The following is a 24,541-nucleotide window of genomic DNA, read 5'->3' on the forward strand; positions in this document are numbered from 1 at the left end:
TGAATAGTTAGGCCTCCAGATTTCCAATCACCTCGGTCCTGGACCCTCAGATTCATGGACATTGGGCCTCCAACCTCCAAGTCCCTGGCTCAGACTCACAGACTTCCAACCTCTGGACACACTGAGCTGAGGGCTTAAACCTTTAGACCTTGACCTCTGGACTTGCCACCTTCAGTCTTTGACCTTCAGGCTTAAGACTCTAGCCAGCTCTCATGCCTCCTCACTAATGGACCTCAGACCTGTGGTGTGTTGGGAGTGTGGGGGAAGGGTCACCAGTCCTTGTTCATGGGGCCTGCTGACTTTGATGATTGGCCACAGGGATCACTGGCCTTCATCTTCAGCACCTGCTGACCTGACTTTGGTCAACTGGGATTGCTAGCCTTCAACTGTAGAGTGCTCCAACCTGGACTCCGCCCACTGCCTCCTACCTGACTCTTCATTTACTGCCCCGACCTCTAATTGCCTCCTCATCCCAATCCTTGAACTCTTATTTCTCCTATAATACCTTGTGCTGTCTCCAACACCATTCCTAAGAATCTAAAAAAAAATCTACTTCTGAGTCACCACCTTGATTGACAGTGCAGCACTGCATCATCATGACTGGACATCTACATGCACATGGGAATGGGAGAGGGCAAGGAGCAGCTCATCTGATCCACTTGCCATCTTCACCCTCTCTTCATTAAAGAAAGTCAAACATCTTCAATCACATACATGCTAGACTGGAGTGAAAGTTTTGAGGCCATTCAACCTAACAATGTTCACTGAAGAATCAGAAGTTAATGCAGATCTCTCAAATTCATTACAGAAACAATGCATTGGGAAAAATGAAGCCAAGAGGTAGAAGTTAATTTAAGGAACAATACCTGGTTTAAGAAAAGGAGCTACATTCTACCCCCAAATCTGAAAATCACGTTAATCCTTTTGCTATGCTTATGTTTCTCACGGTCCCAGAACTAATGCTACACAATTAGGAAAACTCACCAACGTCTCAACGTTCTGAGGAGCCTGAAGAGAGCTGGACTATGCACATCTAAACTCACGTCATTCTACAGATGCGCAGTAGACAGCAGCTTAACAAGCTACATCACTGAATGGTACAGAAACTGCTCTGCAACAGACAGGAAATCTCTATAATGGGTATCCAAAACTGCCTAAGACATCACTGGAAGCAGCATACCCACAATCCAGGACACATATACAGAAAGGTGTCAGAAAAGGGCCAGTAACATGACATAAGTAAACAAGGTGAGGAGGTTCTGAAGAGAGATATTAGTTAGCTAGATAGAAAACTGAGAAACAGGACCTCTAGGGTAGTAATCTCTGGATTGCTGCCCGTGCCAAATGGCAGTGAGAGTATGAACATGATGATTTAGCAGATGAATGGCAGGGGACTGAGGAACTAATGAAGGAAGCAGGGTTCAGATTTATGGATCATTTGGATCTCTTTTTGGGAAGGTATGACCTGTACAAAAGGTATGGGTTACAACTGAATTGGAGAGGGTCCAATGTCCTTGTGGGCAAGTTGGCTAAAGTTGTTAGGGTGGGTTTAAGCCAACTTGGAAGGGGATGGGAACTAGAGTGATAGTACTGAAGATGAGTAGTTGGTTTTACAGAGGCAATGTGTAGTGAGATTCCTCGCAAGGAGTGGCTAATGTTAGGACAAAATTACAGCCAACATGATGAGAGTTGAAATATGAGACACAATTGAAAAAAGTGAACACAGGACTAAAGGTGTTAAATCTGAATGCATACAGTATACAGAATAAGGATGATGAACTTGTAGCAGTTACAGATTGGCATGCATGATGTTGCAGACATCACTGAATCATGCCTGAAAGAAGATTATAGCTGGGAGCTTAACATCCAAGGATACGCATTGTATCAAGAGGACAAGGAAGGAAGGCAGAAGGGGTAGTGTGGCTCTTAGAACAAAGATGAGGAGAAATTCCTTTAGCCAGAGAGTGGTGAATCTGTGGAATTCTTTGCCTCAGGCAGCTGTGGAAGCCAAGTCTTTAAGTATATTTCAGACAGAGGTTGATAGATTCTCAATTGGTCAGGGCATGAAAGTATATGGGAAGAAGGCAAGAGATTGTGGCAGAGAGGAAAATGAGATCAATGACAAGGAAATGGTGGAGCAGACGCGATGGGCCAATGGCCTAATTCTGCTCATCTTATTGTAACATCATGAAGCATTCTACCCACCTTGGTCATGGACTATTTGCCCCACCCCATCAGGAGGGAGGCCAGGTCCACCAGACTCAAAAACAGTTCCTTTCCTCAAGTAAGGCTGATCAATACCTCCATCCACTAACCCACCCCTAACTACAACTGCTTTATCATTTCCTGTCACTTATGTTCTGGAAATAACATTAAACAATTTTGAATATTAGCCCCCTTCAAATGAGTAATCTTTATCTGTTTATTGAATTGAATTCTTATAATATTTATTGGCATAGTCACTAATGGGAAAGCAAAGGCAATTACTCACTGTGTGCTTTGTTCCAGGTATGTAATTACTCGGTCCATTTCTTCCTCTAGGCGCTTGTTTACATGGTGAAGATATTCTGGAACCTAGGTTCAAATCATAGAAGTAAAATGAACATTGTCTCCAAACATTGTGCTAGTTAAGAACATTTGTTAAGCATCTGTTACTTGCCTCCCTTTCTTGCATTAATCTTTGTCCTTCTGCTACATATAAACAATTGGTCTCCTCCAAAAATCTTTGTTCGAATGATTCCTGGTAAACCTGTTTGATGCAAACGGTGACTTGTCAAGCTTTCCATAGAAAAAGATCTATCTGAGGATCCAAACTTCCCTTACCTGCAGATCAGAAAGCATACTCAGCAAGCTTCGTATCAGACTTCTGTCCACAGCCTCACCATTTCGTTCCTTTTCAATCAATAGAAGGATTCCATCAATGGTTTTGTTCTGCACAGTTTTGTCATTGATGATATGGGTTCGGAACAGCTCCAAGCCTATGTCCCTGACGGTATTTAAGCACAAAATGAAATCGTTACTGGATAAGTGCACTATCTAACACACTAAAGGGCATATAAACTCCCTACAGCATTAATTCCATTAAAATTAATACGGAAACGTTAAGTAGGCCCTTTCCTTTTTTGTTTCTTTACTAACCATATAGTCCAATTAAGAATTATAAAGCTCAATCACATATTATGTACTGTTTGTAATTTCATGGTTCTGATTTGTAACAGGGAAACACATCAAGTAGCATCCACCCAAACAAGATTTCTTAAGTTTGGCTGGACCGGGGGCTGTCTTCCCCTGGATTAAGCCGCCAGCTGAACCTGAGGGTTACAACTGTGGGGGCTCGCCCGGGATTGATTTCATGGGATGCCGAGTGATTACCCTGAGCATTGAACCATTGGGGTAGATATTCGTACTCTGGATGAATCATTAATTCACCTGTTAAGTACTGTTAAAAGGTGTGATTGCAGGGTGGAGCTTTGATAAAATGGTGGGCACAGCTCTCGTTTCAAGGCAGACCGGTGCTGACGTAGTGGCAGCGGGGCTGGCCGAATCAGAAGTCAAGTTTCCTGTAGCTGGGGGTAGAGATTTCAAAGGCAGGGTTCTATCATTTCTGAGGAGTAAGGGGAAGGTGTGGTCAGACTTGGAATGTCAAATTAATCCCCATCCCCCAGGGGAGAGTGAGACTTCTGAGGTAGTACCTGCCCTTACCTCTCTGGCAGATAAATGGAAAAATACCCAGGTCTCAAGTCCCTACTATGGTGGGCTCCGCCTATTCTCTGGAATAACACCCACCCCTAAAGGGGAAGAGGAGTATGAGACCTAGGCGAAGCAGAGCTCTCAGTTGTCAGATGAGTGGCAGTGCTCTGATGACGTAAACTGACAGAGATTGATTGAGAGCATGAGTGAGCGGGCTGCTGACATTGTGAGAACCGTCAGGATGCAGTATCCCCTAGCAATCATGAGCAATTACATGCAAGCACTGGAAAACGCTTTTGGCCTGACAGGAAACCCAATGAAGCTCATGGCGGGGTTTCAGGACATGTGTCAGGAGAATGGGGAGAAACTACTGGAAAAAGGGGGAAAGTTAACCACTGAGTCATTCAACTTCGGGGACTCCCCAGTTCCTGCTGGTTGGGAGATGAGATTGGTAGAGATGTTGAAGCTGGAAAGTGTCTTTTCCACTGACCAGTTTGATGTGGGTTGTTCTAAGAGCACTCGTCACACTATCCGGGTGACCAAGGTCACCCCATTTAGGGAGAGGTTGTGGCGATTGGCCCCTGCAGAGGTAGACGATGTTCGGCAGCATCTGTGTAAGTTGAAGGAAGCTGGGATCATCACTGAGTCCTGAAGCCCCTATGCATCCCCAATAATAGTGGCCCGAAAGAAGAATGGGAAGGTACGGATGCATGTGGATTATAGGACTCTGAACAGGCACACCGTCCCTGATCAGTATATGGTCCCAAGGATCGAAGACATGCTGGCCTGTCTGAGTGGTGCGAAGTGGTTCAGTGTGCTGGACTTGAGGCGTGGACATTACCAGATCCCCATTAGTGAGGCAGACAAAGAGAAGATGATATTGATATATCCCCTAGGATTCTTCCAGTTTGAAAGGATGCCCCAGGGCAAATTTGGAGCCCCTGCAACCTTCCAGTGGGTCATAGAGAAGATGCTGGGGTTATGAACTTGCTTGAGGGCGTGGTGTATCTGAATGGCCTCATAGTGTTTGGATCCATCTTAGAAAAATATGAAGCCAGGCTACTGAAGGTGCTCGGCTGCCTGAAAGCTGAAGGGTTAAAACTTTCCCTGGACAAGTGCCAGTTCTGCCAAATTTTTGTTAGCTATATTGGACGCATAGTTTCATGGGATGGAGAAGCCAGATCCGGCTAAGATCGAGATGGTTACCACTTGGGCAAGACTCCAGACTGTTAGCGCTCTGCGCTCATTCTTCAGGTTCTGTGGTTACCGAGATTTATGAAGGTGAGCCACCCATTGAGTCAGCTTCTGTGCGATTACCCTCCCTTGGGGAAGAAAGGGGGGGAATAAAAGGACAGGAGGGAGGAGAGTATCTTAGCCCGTCGGAGCCCTTTGGACTGAGGTGGGATGCAAAATGAGGCCTTTCCGTCGCTGAAGGAGCTGCTGACCCAGGCGCCGGTGCTTGCTTTTGCGGACCCCCGATTGCTGTACGTACTGCACATGGATGCCAGCCAAGAGGGCTTAGGGGGCATCCTGTATCTGGATCGAGGCGCCAGGTTGAGACCCATTGCATTTGTCAGCTGGAGTCTCTCACCCTCTAAGAAAAACTATCCCATGCACGTTAGAATTTCTGGCATTGAACTGAGCAGTGGTGCATAAGCTGAGTGGGCCAAATTTGAGGTGAGGATGAACAACCACCCTCCAACTTATATTCTGACCTCAGCGAAACCGGATGCCACAGGCCATCAGTGGTTGGCGGCATTGTCTGCCTATGATTTCAGCCTTAAGTACTGGCTGGGAAGCAGGAACATTGATGCTGATGCTTTGTCCCGACGGGCGCATGAGGGACTGGTCAGGGACGAGGAGTGGGAGAGCGTTCCTGCCCTGGGGGTGAAGGCCATTTTCAGTTTGCCATCACCATGAAGGCAGAGGGAAAGGAGGGGCAGGATCGAGCGGTGGATCAATTGGGAGCTGCTGGAATTGGGAAATGGCAGCTGCTCAGCGAGATGACCTGGGCATCGGTACATCTGGTCAACAGTTGAAAAGGGAGACATGGCTCAGTCAGAGAAGACGAAACATTACTGTGAGAATGGCCTCGGTTGGAATTGTGGAACCAGATCTTATACTGGGTCACATCACCTCCGGACCGACCTCGGCGTTGCCAGCTGGTTCTGCCTGAGAAGTATCGGAGGATTGCGTTGAAGTCACTTCATGATGATTCTGGACATCTGGGGGTTGGAAAGACTATGGATTGCTCAGAGACCAGTTTTACTGGCCCCAGATGAAGTCGGAGGTTGAAGAATACCACAAGTCGTGCATTCAATGCATACGGTCGAAGACGCTGCCTAGTCCCCCTTGCAGAGTGTGAGGCCCTTGGACCTGGTGTGTATGGATTCCTGTCAATAGAACCCGATGCCAGCAACACGGTGAATGTCTTAGTCATCACAGACCACACCACCAGGTATGCTCAGGCTTTTCCTACCAGGGACCAGAGGGCATCCACGGTGGCTGAACTGTTATGGGAGAAGTATTTCATTTATTATGCCCTTCCCAGGCGGATACATAGTGATCAGGGATGGGATTTCGAGAGCAGCCTCATCCACGAGCTACCAGGCATGCTTGGAGTAGAGAAGTCGACGACCACGCCCTATCATCCGCAGGGTGATCCCCAGCCTGAGATGTTTAATCGGACCTTGCTAGACATGCTCAGCACCCTGGAGATCAGCAAGAAGAGCAAGTGGAGTCAATGTATTGCTTATCTGGTCCACAGTTACAACTGCACCTGAAATGAAGCTACTGGGTACTCACCATACTATCTGCTGTTCGAGAGTGAGGTGAGGTTGCCCACTGACATTTGCTTTGGGACTGACGGGGGTGACTTACCACCGAAGACTTATCTGAAGTATGTGCCTGATATGAGAAGAGAGCTGAAAAGGGCTTATGAATTAGCTGAGGCCGTGGCTGCCAAGCAGAATCAAGGAAATAAGAGGAGGTACGATCAACAGGTGAGGTTCTCCCAACTCCTGCTGGGAGACTGAGTCCTCAGAAGGAATTTGGGGCTACTTGGGAAGCATAAGTTGGCTGACTGCTGGGCGCCCCTATGTGGTGGTGAGTCAGGTGCCAAACCTGCCAGTTTTCTGGGTGAAACCAGAGGATGGGAATGGGCCTGTCAAGATTCTCCATTGGAACCTGCTGCCCCAGAACAAGAGGTGTAGGTAGATCCAGAGCCTACACCTAATGAGGACTCTGCAGAAGTGTGTCGTATCTGCAGGGCCCATAGCAGGAGAGTTTAAGCTGGCCCCCACCTGAGAGGGATACTGATTCGGAAGGTGTGGTATATGCTGCCTTTTGCTAACTCCCCATCGATTGAGGAAGAGACTTCCAGCCCTTCTCCTGCTGAGTCAGGTGAAATTGGAGGGTGGGGAGGCTATCTGTGGACAGCCTGTGTGACAATGAGACCCTGCAAGGGATGAAGAGGGGGTTGGTCACAGGACAGAGGGGTCCGAGTTGCCGCTGGGCACAAGTGAGAGGCCGGGTGAAGCCTTGCCAGATACCAGAAGTATCCCCAGTAGTGTCGGAACCTGAAGAATTAGGTGAGGGGGAATGGAGGTCTCAGAGAATTAGGAGATCACCGGATAGGCTGGCCTATATAACACCAGGGGAACAGAGTGTGACCATTACAATTTTGGGCAGCTATGTCACTGCCTTTCACACCTGTGTTGGACTTGGTGTTTTGCAGGAAGGGTTGGCAAATTATCTCAATGTCATGAGGATGTGACTAAATTTGGTTGGGGGAGGGGGAAGAGTGTAGCGCACTGTAATGTTTCACTGCTAATATAATGGTTTCTCTGTAGCAGCAGTGTTTGGGTTATGATTAGAGATAACAGGGGCTTTGGAATGTGTGCCATCCAATGAGAGGCATGTTGTTTCTTTCTTATGGGTCTGAAAGAAAGGATTCATGGTCTTTTGTCGGCAAGAGATGAAGAGAGAAGACTCAAATGGAGAGAGTTGGTAGACTGCTTGATGGAGTGGACGGAGCAAGAGTCCAAGGGTCGGCCACAGTCAGAAGAGGTCAATGGGGAACGAACAGACAAAATCATGAGCCCCAACATTGCGCATTAGACTGTTTCCTGAGAATGGGCCCTCTTCCTTTTTTGTTTCTTTACTAACCATAAGAATTACAAAGCTCAATAGTTAATTGCATATTGTGTACTGTTTGTTATTTCATGGTGCTAATTTGTAACAGGGGACACATCACACAGCATCCACCCAATAAAGATTCCTTAAGTTTGGCCGGGCCGGGGGCTGTCTCCCCTTAGATTAATCCACCAGCTGAACCTGAGGGTTACAGGTATATTTCACACAGTTAATAATAGAAGCATAAAGTATAGATACATAAAGAACAAATCTAAGGAAGTCAATGTTTTTTTAATATGGATTTGCTAAATCTGTTTGTCGGCACCAAACTAGGAAATGTGACGACAGAAGAGGATGAAGAGATTTACCAGTTCAATTTTGGGATGAGTTACACTGAAGAGCTGGAGAAGCTAGACTGAGAGGCTGTGAAGAGGTCTGTTACAGCAAACTGTTCCAAATGTCAGAAGGGTAAAGTACCTTAGAATGAACCTTGTGTCTCAAGTGGGCTCCCATAAATAACAGCATCAATACTTCAGAGCCACAATGAGATCCTATCTGGAAGGAGTCAAAAGACTGGAGATGCTGGAATCTGGAGTAACCATCTGCTCAGAGGGTCAAGTAGTATCAAGTCGGCGAAAGGGATTGTTGACATTTCGGATCAAAACCAAAGTGCAGGTCTAGAAGGAATTGGCTCGACAATTTGCATTTGTGTAGCTACTTCAGTGTGATTAAACTTCAAGATAAGATATTTTGAACCAGACAAGAAGTCAAAAAAATGAGCAGCATAATTGATTTTATAATTGTTTTGAAAAGAAAAGCCAGAGTACAACATAAATCACTTATCCCATGGTAGGCAGATGACTGGATAATAATGTGCATACAGATGTTAAGTATGTGTGTTCAAAACCCACAGTTAACAGACAAATCAAATCAAAGACACGCTGCTTACTCACCAGATAGATGGAAGCATTGAACTCTGGAGGACATAAGTTCGGTCAAGAAACAGGAAAATGCTCCTGATCATTATCTGCAGATAAATAGAAATGTCAAAAACAAAGATACTCAGTGGCATATTAGGCACATCTGCTTGTTAATGCTTACATCTAACCTGCCAATCACGTGACAGCAACTCAAGAGGTTCAGTTGTTGTTCAGACCCGACATCAGAATTGGGAAAAATGTGATTTTTTCTGTGGATAATTATTGGTGTCAGCCAGGGTGGTTTGAGAATCTCAGAAACTGCTGATCTCCTGGGATTGTCACGCACAACAGGCTCCAGAGTTTACATAGAATGATGTGAAAAACAGAAAACATCCAGTGAGCGGCAGTACTATGGGCAGAAACATCTTATCAATTGGAGAGGTCAGAGGAGAATGGCCAGTGGCCAGACTGGTTCAAGCTGACATAAAGGTGATAGCAATTCACATAACCACATGTCACAATAGTGAAAGCACCTCCGAATGCACATGTCAAACCTTGAAATGGATGGGTTATGGTAGCAGAAGACCATGAACATACAGTCAGTGGCCACATTATTAGTTATAGGAAGTACCCAATAAACTGGCCACTAAGTGTATAATCAGGAACAAGTAAATATTACTGTATTCAAAAACAAAAGGCAAAACATTTGCTGAGAACAGAAACTCATTCACGGATGACCAACTTACCATTTGCTGACAGTGATCCTGCCAACATTTGTTAATTTTTTTCAAAAACAAACTGCTATCCAGTGAATCTGTGGAAAACAAGGTTAAGGAATAGGCAGCAGCATAATAACAAGAGTATGCTTGGAACAATCTATAGGCAGAGTATTTGCAGAATCGTTAAAGAAGATAGCTTTTAATCAAACATGAATCCTGTCTGCTCTGTCATTTAACAAAATCATGGTCGAATCAATCAGAACCTAACAACGTCATCACTTGCTTTCCTAATTCGACCCCAAGTATATTCACTGCCCCTACCTTCACTGTCTGTTCCTCTGATTTCCAGACTCATGGTCTTCAGAGACAAAAAAAAGTTTTATCGTAGTCAACAATTTCTTTTTACACCATGAATGCAGTGCAAGATTCTCCCACAAGAGGAAGCACTTACAGGACTGCTTTGAGTCGGGGTGGTCTGGGATTCATCTTTGTTCTCAAGTCTGAATGAATACGACAGTTTTCACTGACTTCATTAAAACCTTTGTGGAGAAGTGTATGCCTACAAGAACATACCGTACATACCTGAATCAAAGGCCTTGGATATGAACCAGGAGATTTGTAGCCTGTTGAGGGCTAGATCTGTGGCATTCAAGACCAGGATTCTAGGAGGTGGACAGGTGTGACTTACTGAGGACTACCTCAAGAGCAAAAGAACAATTCCAAATTAGGTTAGAGGCAGCATCGAATGCACGTCAACTCTGGCAAGGTTTGCAGCCCATTACTTCCTTCAAAGTGAAATCTAACATCATGAATGGCAGTGATGCTTCACTTCCAGATGAGCTCACTGTTTTTTATGCTTGTTTTGAAAAAGAGATTAAAATGACAGCTCTGAGGATCCTTACAGCATCAGTGACTCTGTGATCTCTGTCTTGGAGGTGGATGTCAGAAAGGCTTTCAAGAGGGTAAACCCTTGCAAGGCAATAGGTTCCAATGGTGTACATGGTAGGGCTTTGAAAACCTGTGCCAACCAACTGGCGGGTATGTTTAAAGACATTTTCAATCCCTCATTGCTAGTTGGTAGTTCTAACCTGCTTCAAAAGGGCAAGAATCATATTAATGTCCAAAAGCCTGGTGAGCCGTCTTAATGACTGTTTTCCAGGAGCACTCACATTTACGGTGATGAAATACTTTGAGAGGTTGATTATGGTTAGTAACTCTGCCTCAGTAAGGACCTGGACCCACTGCAATTGGCCTACTGCCACAACAGGTCTACCTCACTGACAATCAACATCAACACACCTCAAAGATGTGTGCTTAGCCCACTGCTCTATCCTCTCTACATCCATGACTGGATGGCTAGGCACAGATGAAATGTCATTTATGTATTTGCTGATGACACAACTATTGTTGGCAGAATTTCAGATAGTGTCAAGAAGGCATACAGGAGTGAGATAAATCAGCTGGTAGAGTGGTGTCGCAGAAAACAATCTTGCTCTCTCATCTTCTTCAGTTGTCCATCAGAACCCGATGAGGACATCCACTCCTTTAATGGTGAGATCTTTGATGACTATACAGTCCTATCCTGGACCCACAAGTTTTATTGCAGGTGGGACATGTATATGTAGTAGTGGTGATAGTGATGGCAACCATGGCTGCATTTCTCCTGGCTCTCTTCCGTTGTCTTCTGGTTGTTCTTTCCATCACCAGAATATGAAACCCATCCCTACACAACTGTCTCCAAGTGTTATGGTCAGCAGCAACATACTCCAGGTCCTCAGGTCAGATCTTGCACTTCCTGAAAGCGTTCTTCATCTGATCCTTATAGCACTTCTTCGGCCCTCCAGCTCAGCGTTGACCATGATGTAGCTGGCCGTATAATACTTTGCGGGGTAGCCGACATGGGGGCATCCTTATCACATACCTCAGCCACTGCAGCTGACGCTGTCAGTAGTGCCATCTTTCAAGTATCTGGGGAGCATTCTCTCTGAGGATAGCAGCATTGACAACAACACCCAGAGCTGCATTAAACAGGCATCAGCTGCCTTTGGGAGACTCCAGCGTACAGTCTTTCAGAACAGGAGCCTTCATCCCTCCACAAAGGTCGCTGTATACCAAGCGATCTGTGTCACCACCCTCTTTTACAGCTGTGAAACTTGGGTAGCTTCCACATAAGCTGCCTTCACTGCATCCTGGGAATTACCTGGTGTGAGCGGGTGCCTCACACTGAAATACTCGTAAAGACCAATTGCAGAAGTATTGAGGCCATGATCGCCCAGCGTCAACCTTGCTCTCAATGTCAGTAAGACTGAAGAATTGATTGTGGACTTCAGAAAGGGTAAGATGAGGGAACACACACCAGTGATCAGAAGTGGAAAAGGTGAACATTTTCAAATTCCTGGGTGTCCGCATCCCTGAGGGTCGATCCTGGGCTCAACATATAGATGCAGTTAGAAAGAAGGCGTGATAGTGGCTATATTTCATTTGAAGTTTGAGGAGAATTGGTATGTCATCAAAGACATTTGCAAGTTTCTACAGATGTACTGTGGAGAGCATCCTAAATGGCTACATCACCGTCTGGTATTGGGAGGGAGTGGGGTCCCACTGCACGAAAGCAAAATAAGCTGCAAGAAGTTGTAAACTATTCAGCTCTATCATGGGCACCAGCCTTCCCAGCATCCAGGACATCATCGAGTGGTGATGCATTAAGGACTCCCGTCACCAAGGACATGCCCTCTTCTCATTGCTATTATCAAGGAGGAGTTACAGCAGCCTGAAAGAACACACTCAACCATTCAGGAACAGCTTCTTCCCCTCTGCCATCCAATTTCTGAATGGACATTAAACCACATAACCATATAACAATTACAGCACTGAAACAGGCCATCTCGGCCCCAGTCCATGCCGAACGCTTACTCTCACCTAGTCCCACTGACCCACACTCAGCCCATAACCCTCCATTTCTTTCCTGTTCATATACCTATCCAATTTTACTTTAAATAACCCATTAACACTACCTCACTACTTTTTTTTTTGCACTACTTATTTCAATTTTTAAATACATTTATGTACATATCTTACAGTAACTTAGTTTTTATTACTATATATTGCAAAGTACCATAGATCTCAAGACATGTGCCTGTGATATTAAACCTGATTCTGATGTATTTCAGTTATCAGGACTCCTCAGGATCTTATCTCAGTTAAGGCCCGTGTGACGTTTCTAAACAAGCCTTATCTGACAAACCTTTCCACGTAAGACACATCAGTTCTTAAAACTTCTTTGAACTATTTCCAACACCATTCCTTAAATAAGATCACTAGTATAGAGAGTATTTGAGAAGTGGTCCAATTAATGCCCTATATAACTGAAGCATTACCTCCCCACTTTTGTATTTAATTCCCCTTACAAATGATGACATTTATTTATTGAGATACAGTGCAGAATACGGCTTTCCTGTCCTTCGAGCCACGTTGTTAGCAATCCCTGGATTTAACCCTAGACAATTTACAATGACCAATTAACCTACCAACTGTTATGTTTTTGGATTGTGGGAAGAAACTGAAACTCCATTTGGCTAACATTTGCCCACTCACTTGATGTATCTACATGCCTCTACAGATTTCCATTGCCTCGCCCCAACTTTCTTTTGTACTCACTTGTGTCATCAGCAACCATGCCTTTGCTGCATTCATTCAGGTTATTAAGAGCTGAGGCTCCAGCACTGATCCAAATGACACACTGCTTGTCACATCTTGTCAAGCAGAAAAGAGTGATTTGTACTTTCTCTGGTTCCTCATCATTAGCCAGTCTTCTCACCCTGCCAATACTTATTTTCCTGCAGTAACTTTCTGGAAATCTAAGTACATCCATGTGTTATTTCTTCAAAAAGCTTAAAAAGAATTGGCCAAACATGGTTTGTTTTTCACAAAATTATACTGACTTATCAATTTTTTTTAAAACAATAACTCTGGTATAAGCGCATTAATTATAGTTTCTAACATCTTACAGATAGTCTCCAGTTCATAACCTGAACTATCAGTAAGTCAGAAATAAACCGTAAATTAACCATAGCAGTGTGTGGGAGAGGATCACAGGAACAGCTGTGATTGGAGAACAGACACATGGATAGAAAGGCAACCAGTCCATCTCATTGATTCAATGAGAGAGATAGCAAGCCTACTCAACACTGCTTGGCTCAATCTTGCAACCAAATATTGCAGCAAAGCCAAACTCATTCACTTTACCAGCTTCATTAACACTCATTTGTATGTACAGGGTATTCAAAACCTAATGAGGAACTGTACCTATAACTGACAGTTGAATTAGCTGGCCTGTAGTTTCCTGCTTTCTATTTTCCTCTTTTTCTTAATAAAGGAATTACACCGTTTTTCCAATCTAATGGATTCATCTCCATTTCTCAGGTATTTAGGAAATTTAAATCAAGGTGTCAACTTTCATGTTAGTCATTTCTTGTAAGACCCTCGGATGAAGACAATCAGGACCCAGAGATTTCTCAGCTGTAGCTTCATCAAATTAATCAGTACCACTTTCCTTATATTCTAAGGTTATGCCCTCTGGTCCTAGACCACCCCCCCCCACACTATGGGAAACATCTTTTTCATGTCCACTCTATCTGGGTCTTTCAATATTCCATAGGCTTCAATGAGATCTTCCCTCATTCTCCTCAACTCCAGTGAAAACAAGTCCAGAGCCATCAAGCATTCCCACAATTCTTTCATTCCTGGGTTCATTCTTGTGAACCTCTTTTGGACCTTTTCCATCGCTAGTACATCCTTTCTTAGATAAGGGGGCAAAAACTGCTCACAATATTCCGAGTGCAGTCTGACCAAGGGAAGTGGTATTAATTAATTAAATGAAGCTAAGGCTGAGAAATCCAACATCTTATAAGCTTCAACATTACATCCTTGCTTTAACATTCTGATCCTCTCGAAATAAATGCTATTTTTGCATTTGCCTTCCTCACCACCAACTCAACCTTTAAGGAATCCTGCATGAGGGCTTCCAAGTCTCTTTGCACCTCAGATTTCTGAATTTTCTTTCCATTTAGAAAATAGTCTACACCTTTATTCTTTCTACCAAAATGCATGACCATATATTTCCCTACACTATATTCCATCTGCCACTTCTTTTCCCATTCTCTTAAACTGTCTAAGTACTTCTACAAAGCCACTAGTCACCAGCTAGATTGTGGTAGGTACAATGTAAGATTACACTTGTGAATACTATTGTGCTCTGTGAAAGCAATGATGTTCAGTGGTGGTAAATGAAATTCTTGCTCTGGTGGTAAAAGCTGCTTAGATAATAAGAATCAAAAGGAACGCATAACATTTAAAGCAGCACCTTACTTGAATGTGGAGAACTTTAACAGTCACTGATGTACTTTTCAATGATCTGCAATAATTGTACTTATCTGAGATTCAACACAATACAAACAAAAATGAAACGTATCTGACCCTGAGGGCAAGGTAAACTCACAGTCAAATAAAAGGATATTCTTGGAATTGTTGAATCTTTGCCTTGACATGGTCTTCACACACCTGTCGAAGTTGTTTATACAGTGTTGCTGACACCTTATAAGAACACAGATTCTCAACAGCCTGTGTGTAACAGAAAAGTGAATCAACACATGAACAAAATTTCAATCTCACTGTGCTCTGAGATATACAAAATACTAACAGTTACGCGAACTGTCCTCTACCCCTTCTGGATCTATCTCCATCTCAGGAGACTAATTATCCACTGACATTTGCTGTAAGGATGCCATCCTATTCTCTCAATTTCTCTTTCTCTGTTGTATCTGTTCTCAAATGAAGCTTTCTTTTCCAGCTAAAATGCTGTCCTCTCTTAGAAAATGTGGCTTTGCCTCTACTGTAACTGGCGGAGTCCTCAGCTGCATTACCTACAATTCTCACACTTTTGCTCTCAGTGTACCATCCCAAGGCACAACAGAGGTGGAGTTCCTTTATCTTTCACCATCCCTGTGTCTGCATCCTGCACATTCTTTGTGTTAGCTCTGCAGCTACAATGTGATCACACCACCAGCCACATCTTCCCTCCCATCCTTTCTGTTCTCTCTATGACTCACTGCTACATTCATCCCTGCCCAATCCCTGTTTGGTCTCACTGATTGCAGTCGAAGGGACACATGAAGGGCTGCTTAGATGCTACGGTGGTGGTGAGGAAAGAGATGAAGGAACACTTTACCCTGCAATTGTAGGAGGTGCAACATCCCTTTAAATCAGTGAGACCAGAGATGGCACACTTAGCCAAGTATCAGCACCTTGTAAATCTTGAGCTCTCAGTTGCAAGCCATTTCAACTTCCCTCCCCATTCCCACACCAACCTGTCTATCCTTGGCCTTCTGCTCTGTCAGTGTGAGGCCAAATGCAAACTTGAGGAACAGCTAAAAGACTAAAACTACTCCATAATATCACCACCAACAATTTTCATTTTATTTACAAGCTTGCTAATCATACCTTTTATATCATTTATATCAAAGCCATCAATAAAATGAACAGAGAGAGGTCCAACATCAATACCTGGGGTACACTGCTGGCCACACTCTTTAATCACAAAAATCAATCATCACTATCTATCTTTTATTACCAAGCAAGCCTACTTTGCATCCAAATTTGGTAGCTTTCCTTGGATCTTATGAGGGCAAACCTTTTGATGAGTCTTCCATGTGGGCCTTTGTCAAGGATAGGTAATAATAGAGGAAAAAGAAATGGCAGACAAACTGAGTATGTATTTTGCCTCAGTCAGGGGATGGTGCTCTGAGGAATTCACTGCCAGAGAGAGCAGTGGAAGCCAAGTAATTGGTTATATTTAAAGCGGTTTTTGATTAGTAAGGGCATTTAAGGTTACACAAAGAAGGCAGGTGGGGAGGTCTCAAGATGGCGCTTATGGAGTAAACCGCTTTTGGCTTTGCTCCAAACCTTTTACGTCATTTTACAAACACCCTACAAACACCCCTTAAATGATCTTTTTTTACTTATTCTAAAGGGGTTTAAATATATAGAATTTTTCTTTTTAACTATTCGATCTATTTTCAACTCACTGAAATGTCTAAAGCAAAAGAATCGAAACAGACGAAAGAACTGATAACTTTAGAAAATATTGTGAAGCTTATAGAAGATAAATTTGTGGGTCTGGAGAGAAAAGTTACCGAACAGCTTTTTGCGTTTGATGAGCGTTTAAAATCATTCGAAGGAGAACTTAAAACGCTTTCACTGGAACTACAAAAACAACAAGCAAGTATTTTGGTACTTGAAGAAGCCACTCGGACGAAAGAACATATTATCGAAACTTTGTAACAAGAGCAAGCTTCGGCTTCTCAACAGATGGATCATTATAAATCTAAAATTATTGATCTTGAAAATCGCTCTCGAAGACAAAATCTTCGGCTAATAGGGATTCTGGAAAAGTTTGAGAGCGGTGATCTTACCGTTGTCTTTTCTAAACTTCTAATGGATGTTTTTGGTTCAGAAGTTCTGGACTCTCCTCCAATAATCGATCGTGCTCACCGTGTCTCTCACTATCATTTTGATTCAGACAAACCACGGCATGTAATTCTCCGGATCCATTACCCTCATATCAAAGAGCGACTGATTCGAGCCGCTCGGAAAAAGGGTATGATTAACTTTCAAGAATTCAAATTTCGTATTTTGGAAGATTATAGCCCTGAAGTTTTAAGGGCAAGAATGGCTTTTAGACCGGTTATGTCTAAATTTCACCAGGAAGGCTACAAGCAAGCGCTGTTATTTCCAGCACATTTGAGGGTTACTTCTGAAGACGGGACTGTTCGGCTGTTTAAATTTCCAGTGGATGCTCAAAGTTTTTTGGAACAATGACACTCTATCGCATTGACTAATGTAATAATTAGTCTATAAATTTCGATCTCTTACAGAATGATGGGTTTTTTTTTTAGGTATGGCTGACATGTATTTTTTATATATTGTAAAATTCTGATTTTATTTTTTTATATTTTACTAATCTATTAACCTTGAAAATAACTGATTAGGGTTCCTTTTTTAAAGTTTGTATAAGCTTTTTTTTATATTTTTAACATTTAAATATTAAGATTTTAAAAAAATAATAATAAAATGGCGTTTCTTCTTCCCGACAGACTTTAGTGCTTGGAACGTCATATCCGTTTTGATGAGTTTGAAAGTTTTAAACTCTCATTTAAAATACTAATTTAGTAGTATTTATTTACGGGTTTTATCAATTTAATCTTTTTAACCCTTCTGTTATATATATATAATACTAATTTTATCTTTTAACTTTTGTTATATTAATCCTTTCTTGTAATATGGGTTGTTTGTATTTTTTTCAATTTTTTTTTGTCTGAGTTGCCATCCTGAGACACGGGGGTAATTTTAGTATTAGATTGCCTGCTTGCCTCTGTTTGGCTTTTTTCCTGGGGTTTCGAGGGTGGAGGGAGGGGGATTTTTCTTTTTCTTTTTTTTCTATTTGCTTGCTTTTTGCATAGTTTTATTTCATGGGCCTATATGAAACTACAAAAATGGTTGCAGTGCCGTGACTTCCGGTTTCTCCTTGAACTCACTTCCTTCTTCCGGGTTCATGAGTTCACTTTTTTTTAAACTTATGTGTTAACTGCAATAAATATTGTCAATATGGATAGGATTATTAATTTTGTTTCTTGGAATACTAATAGTTTAAATCATCCGATCAAATGGAAAAAAAAATTCAAAGTATTCCATAGAATGAATGCCAATGTTATTTTTGTGCAGGAGACTCATGTAAGGAAGGTGGATAGTCAATGTTTTTATAGGTTTTGGGAGGGCCAACAGTATCACGCAAATTCGCAAGCCAAAGTAAGAGGTGTTTCTATTTTTATAGACTCATCAACTTCTTTTATACATCATGAAACAATTTCAGCTCCACAAGGTAGATTTTTGCTTATTACTGGTCTACTTTTCAATCAAAAAGTTGTTTTAGTTAACGTTTATGCTCCAAATACTGATTGTCCTGAATTTTTTAAATGCTTATTTACATCTTTTCCTAATCTGAATCAATATAGACTGATAATGGGTGGGGATTTTAACTGTTGTTTAAACCCTGTGATGGATAGATCCAAGCCTACCCAAGCTCTTCCGAATAAATCGGCTTCTCTTATTAACTCTTTTATGATTGATTCAGCTATTTGTGAAATTTGGCATTTTCTACACCCTAATGACAAAGAGTTTTCATACTTTTCCCATGTTTATCATAATTACTCAAGAATTGATTACTTTTTCATTGATCACCATTTACTCACAGATGTTACTGACTGTAAATATGACTGTATTACCATATCTGATCATGCACCTCTGAAGTTATCTATTAAAATAACGGATTCATATATCAATACTAAATTTTGGAGGTTTAATCCTATTTTATTGCAGGATTTAGACTTTGTTAACTTTATTAAACAACAAGTTGATTTGTTTTTCGCAACAAATTCTACAGTAGAGATCTCTAGTGGAATTTTGTGGGATACTTTTAAAGCATATATTCGTGGACAGATTATTTCATACTCTGCTGGAGTTAGGAAACGAACTAATTCTAAAATATTAACATTAGTTGATAAAATCAAAGCAATTGATAAAATTTATTCAAAGACTCTTAGTAAAGAACTTTATAAAGAAAGAGTGGAACTTCAAATGGAACATAGTTTATTATTATCCTCTTCGACTGAAAGTCAGTTAATTAAATCAAAAATTCAATTCTATATGCATGGAGATAAGTCTGGTAAATTATTGGCTAACCAATTGAAAATTGTTTCGGATAAACGACAGATTACTAGAATTCGTAAACAAGATGGTACTCTGACGATCGATCACAAAGAGATAAATAGAACCTTTCAAGATTTTTATAACTCCTTATATCAATCAGAATTCACTAAGGACTCTTCTATAATAAATAAATTTTTAAGGAAATTGAATATTCCAAAAGTAACTGTTGAGGATAATGTAATTTTAGATACACCTATTACGGAATCTGAAATAGAAAAGGCTATTTTTTCAATGAATTCTGGTAAAGCTTCTGGTCCAGATGGTTTTCCTGTAGAATTTTTAAAATCTTTTTCTTCTATACTTTCTCCTTGGCTTTGTAAAATTTTTGAAGATGTATTAAGTGTAGGTAAACTACCACAATCTTTTTATGAAGCTTCTATTTCTTTAATTCTTAAAAAAGATAAAGACCCTACTGAATGTGCATCCTATCGACCTATATCCTTATTAAATATGGATTTTAAGATTTTCAGTAAAATTTTGGCTATTAGATTAGAAAATATATTACCTCAAATTATTTCTGAAGATCAGACTGGATTTATTAAAAATCGCTATTCATCTTTTAACATTAGAAAAATAATTAATATTATTTATAATTCTTCATCTAAAATACCAGAATGAGTTATTTCTTTTGATGCTGAAAAAGCATTTGATAGAGTTGAATGGCCATATTTATTTACTACAATGCAACAATTTAATTTTAGTTCAAAATTTATATCATGGATTAAATTAATATACCATAAACCTTTAGCTTCGGTTTTTACCAATAATCAAGAATCCCCTTTTTTTCAGCTATTTCGTGGTACAAGGCAAGGTTGCCCTTTAAGTCCTTTACTATTTGACATTGCTTTAGAACCGTTGGCTATAGCTATTCGTGAATCACCTAATATTCTGGGTATTACCCGTGCAGAGAGGATGTATAAAGTATCATTGTACGCTGATGATTTGTTATTATATATATCTGACCCTGAAGAATCTATCCCTGTTATTTCGTCTTTGCTTGCTCAATTTAGTAATTTTTCTGGTTATAAATTGAATTTTAACAAGAGTGAACTATTTCCATTAAATATGCAAGTTCCAATTTATAAACATTTACCATATAAAATTGTTACAGATTATTTTACTTACCTAGGTATTAAAATTACTAAAAAACAAAGATCTATTTAAGGTTAACTTTTTACCTTTAATTGATCAAATTAAGCAACTTGCTATTAGGTGGTCTCCACTATCTTTGTCATTGGTTGGTAGAGTTAATGCTATTAAGATGATGATACTACCTAAATTCTTATATTTATTTCAAGCATTACCAATTTTTATTCCTAAAGCTTTTTTTGATACTATTGACTCTAAAATATCTTCTTATTTGTGGCAGAACAAAAATCCTAGATTGGGTAAAAAATATTTACAGAAGCCTAAGAAGGATGGCGGCTTGGCTTTACCAAACTTAAGATTTTACTATTGGGCAGCCAATATACGGTATTTAATATTCTGGACACAAGAATGGACTATAGCTACTTGCCCACAATGGGTAAATTTGGAATGTAAATCTGTGCAAGATTTTTCATTGATTTCAATCTTAGGATCTTCACTTCCTTTTTCTTTATTCAAATTGAATAAACAGATAAACTAATCCTATAGTCAGATATACATTACGAATTTGGTTTCAATTTCGTAAATTTTTTGGTTTGAATAAATTTATTTTATCATGTCCTATAACATCTAATTATTTTTTTCGGCCTTCATCTATGGATCAAGCTTTTCTTTTATGGAAAACAAAAGGTATAACATGTTTTCGTGATCTGTTTCTGGATGATAACATTATGTCCTTTGAACAGCTATCTAATAAATATAATTTACCTAAAACCCATTTTTTTAGATATTTGCAAGTTAGAAATTTTTTATATAATGAGTTACAGTCTTTTTCGAAAGAATGTCCATTGGACATTACAGATAGAATTTTAGCTCTTAATCCTTATCAAAAGGGTTTAGTAGCCATCATTTATAAGATCATGAATTTACAGTTAGATGTATCAGAAAAAATTAAGAAGGAATGGCAAGAAGAGTTGCATTGTCCTATATCTACTGAGCAATGGGAAAAAACTTTATTATTGGTAAATTCGTCCTCTGTTTGTACTAGTCATGCCCTAATACAATTTAAGGTTGTACATAGAGCTCATATGTCTAAGGATAAACTGGCTCTATTTTATTCTCATCTTAACTCAACCTGTGATAGATGTCATTCTGCTGTTGCTTCATTGACTCATATGTTCTGGTCTTGTCCTTGTTTACAAAATTATTGGAAAGATATCTTCAGTATTATTTCAAAAGTCTTAAATATTAATTTTCAACTGCATCCTTTCACTGCAATTTTCAGTTTACCAATGACGGATAATAATCGTTTATCTGCTTCATCTCAATGAATGATTGCATTTGTTACATTAATGGCTAGAAGATCTATTTTATTGAATTGGAAAGAAATTAATCCTCCAACTGTATTTCAGTGGTTTTCTCAAACTATTTCTTGTTTGAGTTTAGAAAAAATTAGAAGTGTGGTTTTTGAACCTTCAGTTAAATTTGAAGAAACTTGGAGACCATTTATCAACATTTTCACGAGTTGAATTGTCTTTTCCTAAACCTTACTTATATTATCCTTAATCAATTGGATGGAGGTTCGGAGTTACTGGCACTACTGTATATGTACTTAATATTATTCAATAGCCCATGTTGGTTAGTGTTTTTTTTTTTGCTTTTTTTCTCTCTCTTTTTTTTGGGGGTTTTTCTTTTTTTTTCCCTTTTTACTTCTTTGTTCATTAATGTTCTGGGTTTGAGAGGTTATATATTTTTATTATGACATATCTGAATGTCTATTTAAACTATTAATTATGTACTCTCAAACATTTTGTATTCATGTTTCATTTATGTTTGTTTAAAACTAATAAAAAGATTTAAAAAGAAAAAGAAAGAAGGCAGGTGAATGGGGTTGAGGGGTAAAAATAAATCGGCCATAACAGGCCAAATGGCTTAATTCTGTTCTCAAGTCTTACGGGCTTGCATAAAGAATAGCAACATCAGTAATGATAACCTGAGACCATCAGGGACAGTGCATAAAAACACAAGGATCTACTACTAATTAGAGCAAACACAAAAATGAAGATTTGCTATCTAAAAGCTCTGAGTACAAGTGTAAATGCCACAGATACATTTTTAAAAAATCTATCAGCCATTACTGAAATATGACTACAAAGCGACCAAGGTTGGGAATTAAACATTCCTGGATACTTAAACTGAAGAGATTGTACGTGGCCTATCAGTGGTGTCAACAGAGCTTTACCAAGAGGGATTTCTCGCAGGTCGCCAGCAGTTACTTAAAAAGGGAACTTTGAGAGTATTTGCCCATTGTACGTGGCCTATCAGCAGCTATAGCTGGAGCACCAATCGTGAATTAGATAGCAGGGAAGGTTCAGGCACAAAAGAGAGACACGGCCTAGCGGAGTGGTCATCGACGGAGTGATCTGAGGCAGGGTGGTAGGGCTTTGTCGATAACAGGTCGAGGCGAGGTAAGTTACCTGTGAGGGATAAAACAGGAAGTATGTCTGTGAGGCCAGTGTACTGTACAGCGTGTCAGATGTGGGAAGTCTGGGGGACTCCCAGCCTCCCAGATGGCCACATATGTGCCAGGTTTGTCGAGCTGCTGCTCCTTAGGGACCGGGCTAGGAACTGGAGATGCAGCTCTTGACCTTCGTCTGGTCAGGGAAAGTAAGGAGGTGATAGAGAGCAGCTATAGGCAAATAGTCAAACCGGGGCCTTGGGAGACAAATAAGTGGGTAACAGTCAGGAGGGGGAAGGGCAAGAGTCAGATACTAGTGAATACCCCTGTGGCTGTTCCCTTTAACAATAAGTTCTCCTGTTTGAGTACTGTTGGGGGGGTGGTGGGGGGAAGAGACAGCCTACCTGGTAGAAGCAACTGTGGCTGTGCTTCTGGCACAGATCCTGTCCCTGTGGTTCAGAAGGGTAGGGAAAGGAAGAAGGCAGCAGTAATAGGGGACTCTATAGTTAGTGGGTCAGACAGGCGATTCTGTGGACACAGGAAAGAAACACAGATGGTAGTTTGCCTCCCAGGTGCCAGGGTCCGGGATGTTTCTGATCGATTATACGATATCTTGAAGAGGGAAGAACAGCCAGAGGTTGTGGTACATATTGGTACCAATGACATAAGTAGGAAAAGGGAGGAGGTCCTGAAAACAGACTACAAGGAGTTAGGAAGGAAGTTGAGAAGCAGGACCTCAAAGGTAGTAATCTCGGGATTACTGCCTGTGCCATGTGACAGTGCATATTGAAATAGAATGAGGTAGATGATAAATGAGTGGCTGAGGGATTCAGATTTCTGGTTCATTGGGACCTCGTCTGGGGCAGATATGACCTGTACAAAAAGGATGGGTTGCACTTGAATCTGAGGGGGACCAATATCCTGATGGGGAGGTTTGCGAAGGCTACTGGGGAGAGTTTAAACTAGAATTGCTGGGGGGTGGGAACCAAACTGAAGAGAAGGAGAAAGGGCTGGTTGGCTCATAAATAGAGAAAGCTTGGAGACAGTGCAAAAGGGAGGATAGGCAGCTGATAGAGAAGGGATGCTCTCAGACTGATGATTTGAAATGTGTCTATTTTAATGCCAGAAGCATCATGAATAAAGCCGATGAGCTTAGAGCATGGATCAGTACTTGGGCTATGATGTTGTGGGCATGATAGAGACTGGGATGGCTCAGCGGCAGGAATGGTTACTTAGAGTGCCAGGCTTTAGATGTTTCAGAGAGGACAGGGAGTGAAGCAAAAGAGGTGGAGGCATGGCACTGCTGATCAGAGATCACGTCATGGCTGCAGAAAATGAGGAAATCATGGAGGGATTGTCTACTGAGTCTCTGTGGGTGGAAGTTAGAAACAGGAGGGGGGCCAATAGCTCGACTGGGTGTTATTTTATAGACCACCCAACAGTAACAGGGACATCGAAGAGCAGATAGTGAGACAGATTCTGGAAAGGTGTAATAATAACAGGGTTGTCATGGTGGGAGATTTTAATTTCCCAGATACTGATTGGCATCTCCCTATAGCAAAGGGTTCAGATCTGGTGGAGTTTGTTAGATTTGTTCAGGAAGCTTTCCTGACACAATACGTAGCTAAGCCAACAAGAAGAGAGGCTGTACTTGATCTGGTATTGGGAAATGAACCTGGTCAGATGTCAGGTCTCTCAGTGGGAGAGCATTT

General features: G+C 41.1%; 1 protein-coding gene across 2 annotated transcripts in view; it reads right to left on the reverse strand.

Annotated features, from left to right (window-relative positions):
• Positions 1-24,541, reverse strand: part of LOC132393030 (cullin-4B-like) — an 89,624-nt gene that overhangs the window by 47,906 nt on the left and 17,177 nt on the right. For both annotated transcript variants that reach the window (XM_059967738.1, XM_059967739.1), the window contains exons 3-8: positions 14,978-15,082; positions 9,491-9,559; positions 8,778-8,851; positions 2,824-2,986; positions 2,660-2,749; positions 2,492-2,574 (exon numbers count right to left, since the gene is read on the reverse strand). In XM_059967738.1, the coding sequence (XP_059823721.1) occupies positions 2,492-2,574; positions 2,660-2,749; positions 2,824-2,986; positions 8,778-8,851; positions 9,491-9,559; positions 14,978-15,082 (584 nt within the window). The remainder of the gene's footprint in view (positions 1-2,491; positions 2,575-2,659; positions 2,750-2,823; positions 2,987-8,777; positions 8,852-9,490; positions 9,560-14,977; positions 15,083-24,541) is intronic.

Source organism: Hypanus sabinus, chromosome 4 (genome assembly GCF_030144855.1).
Source record: "Hypanus sabinus isolate sHypSab1 chromosome 4, sHypSab1.hap1, whole genome shotgun sequence".
Taxonomy (NCBI): Eukaryota; Metazoa; Chordata; class Chondrichthyes; order Myliobatiformes; family Dasyatidae; genus Hypanus; species Hypanus sabinus.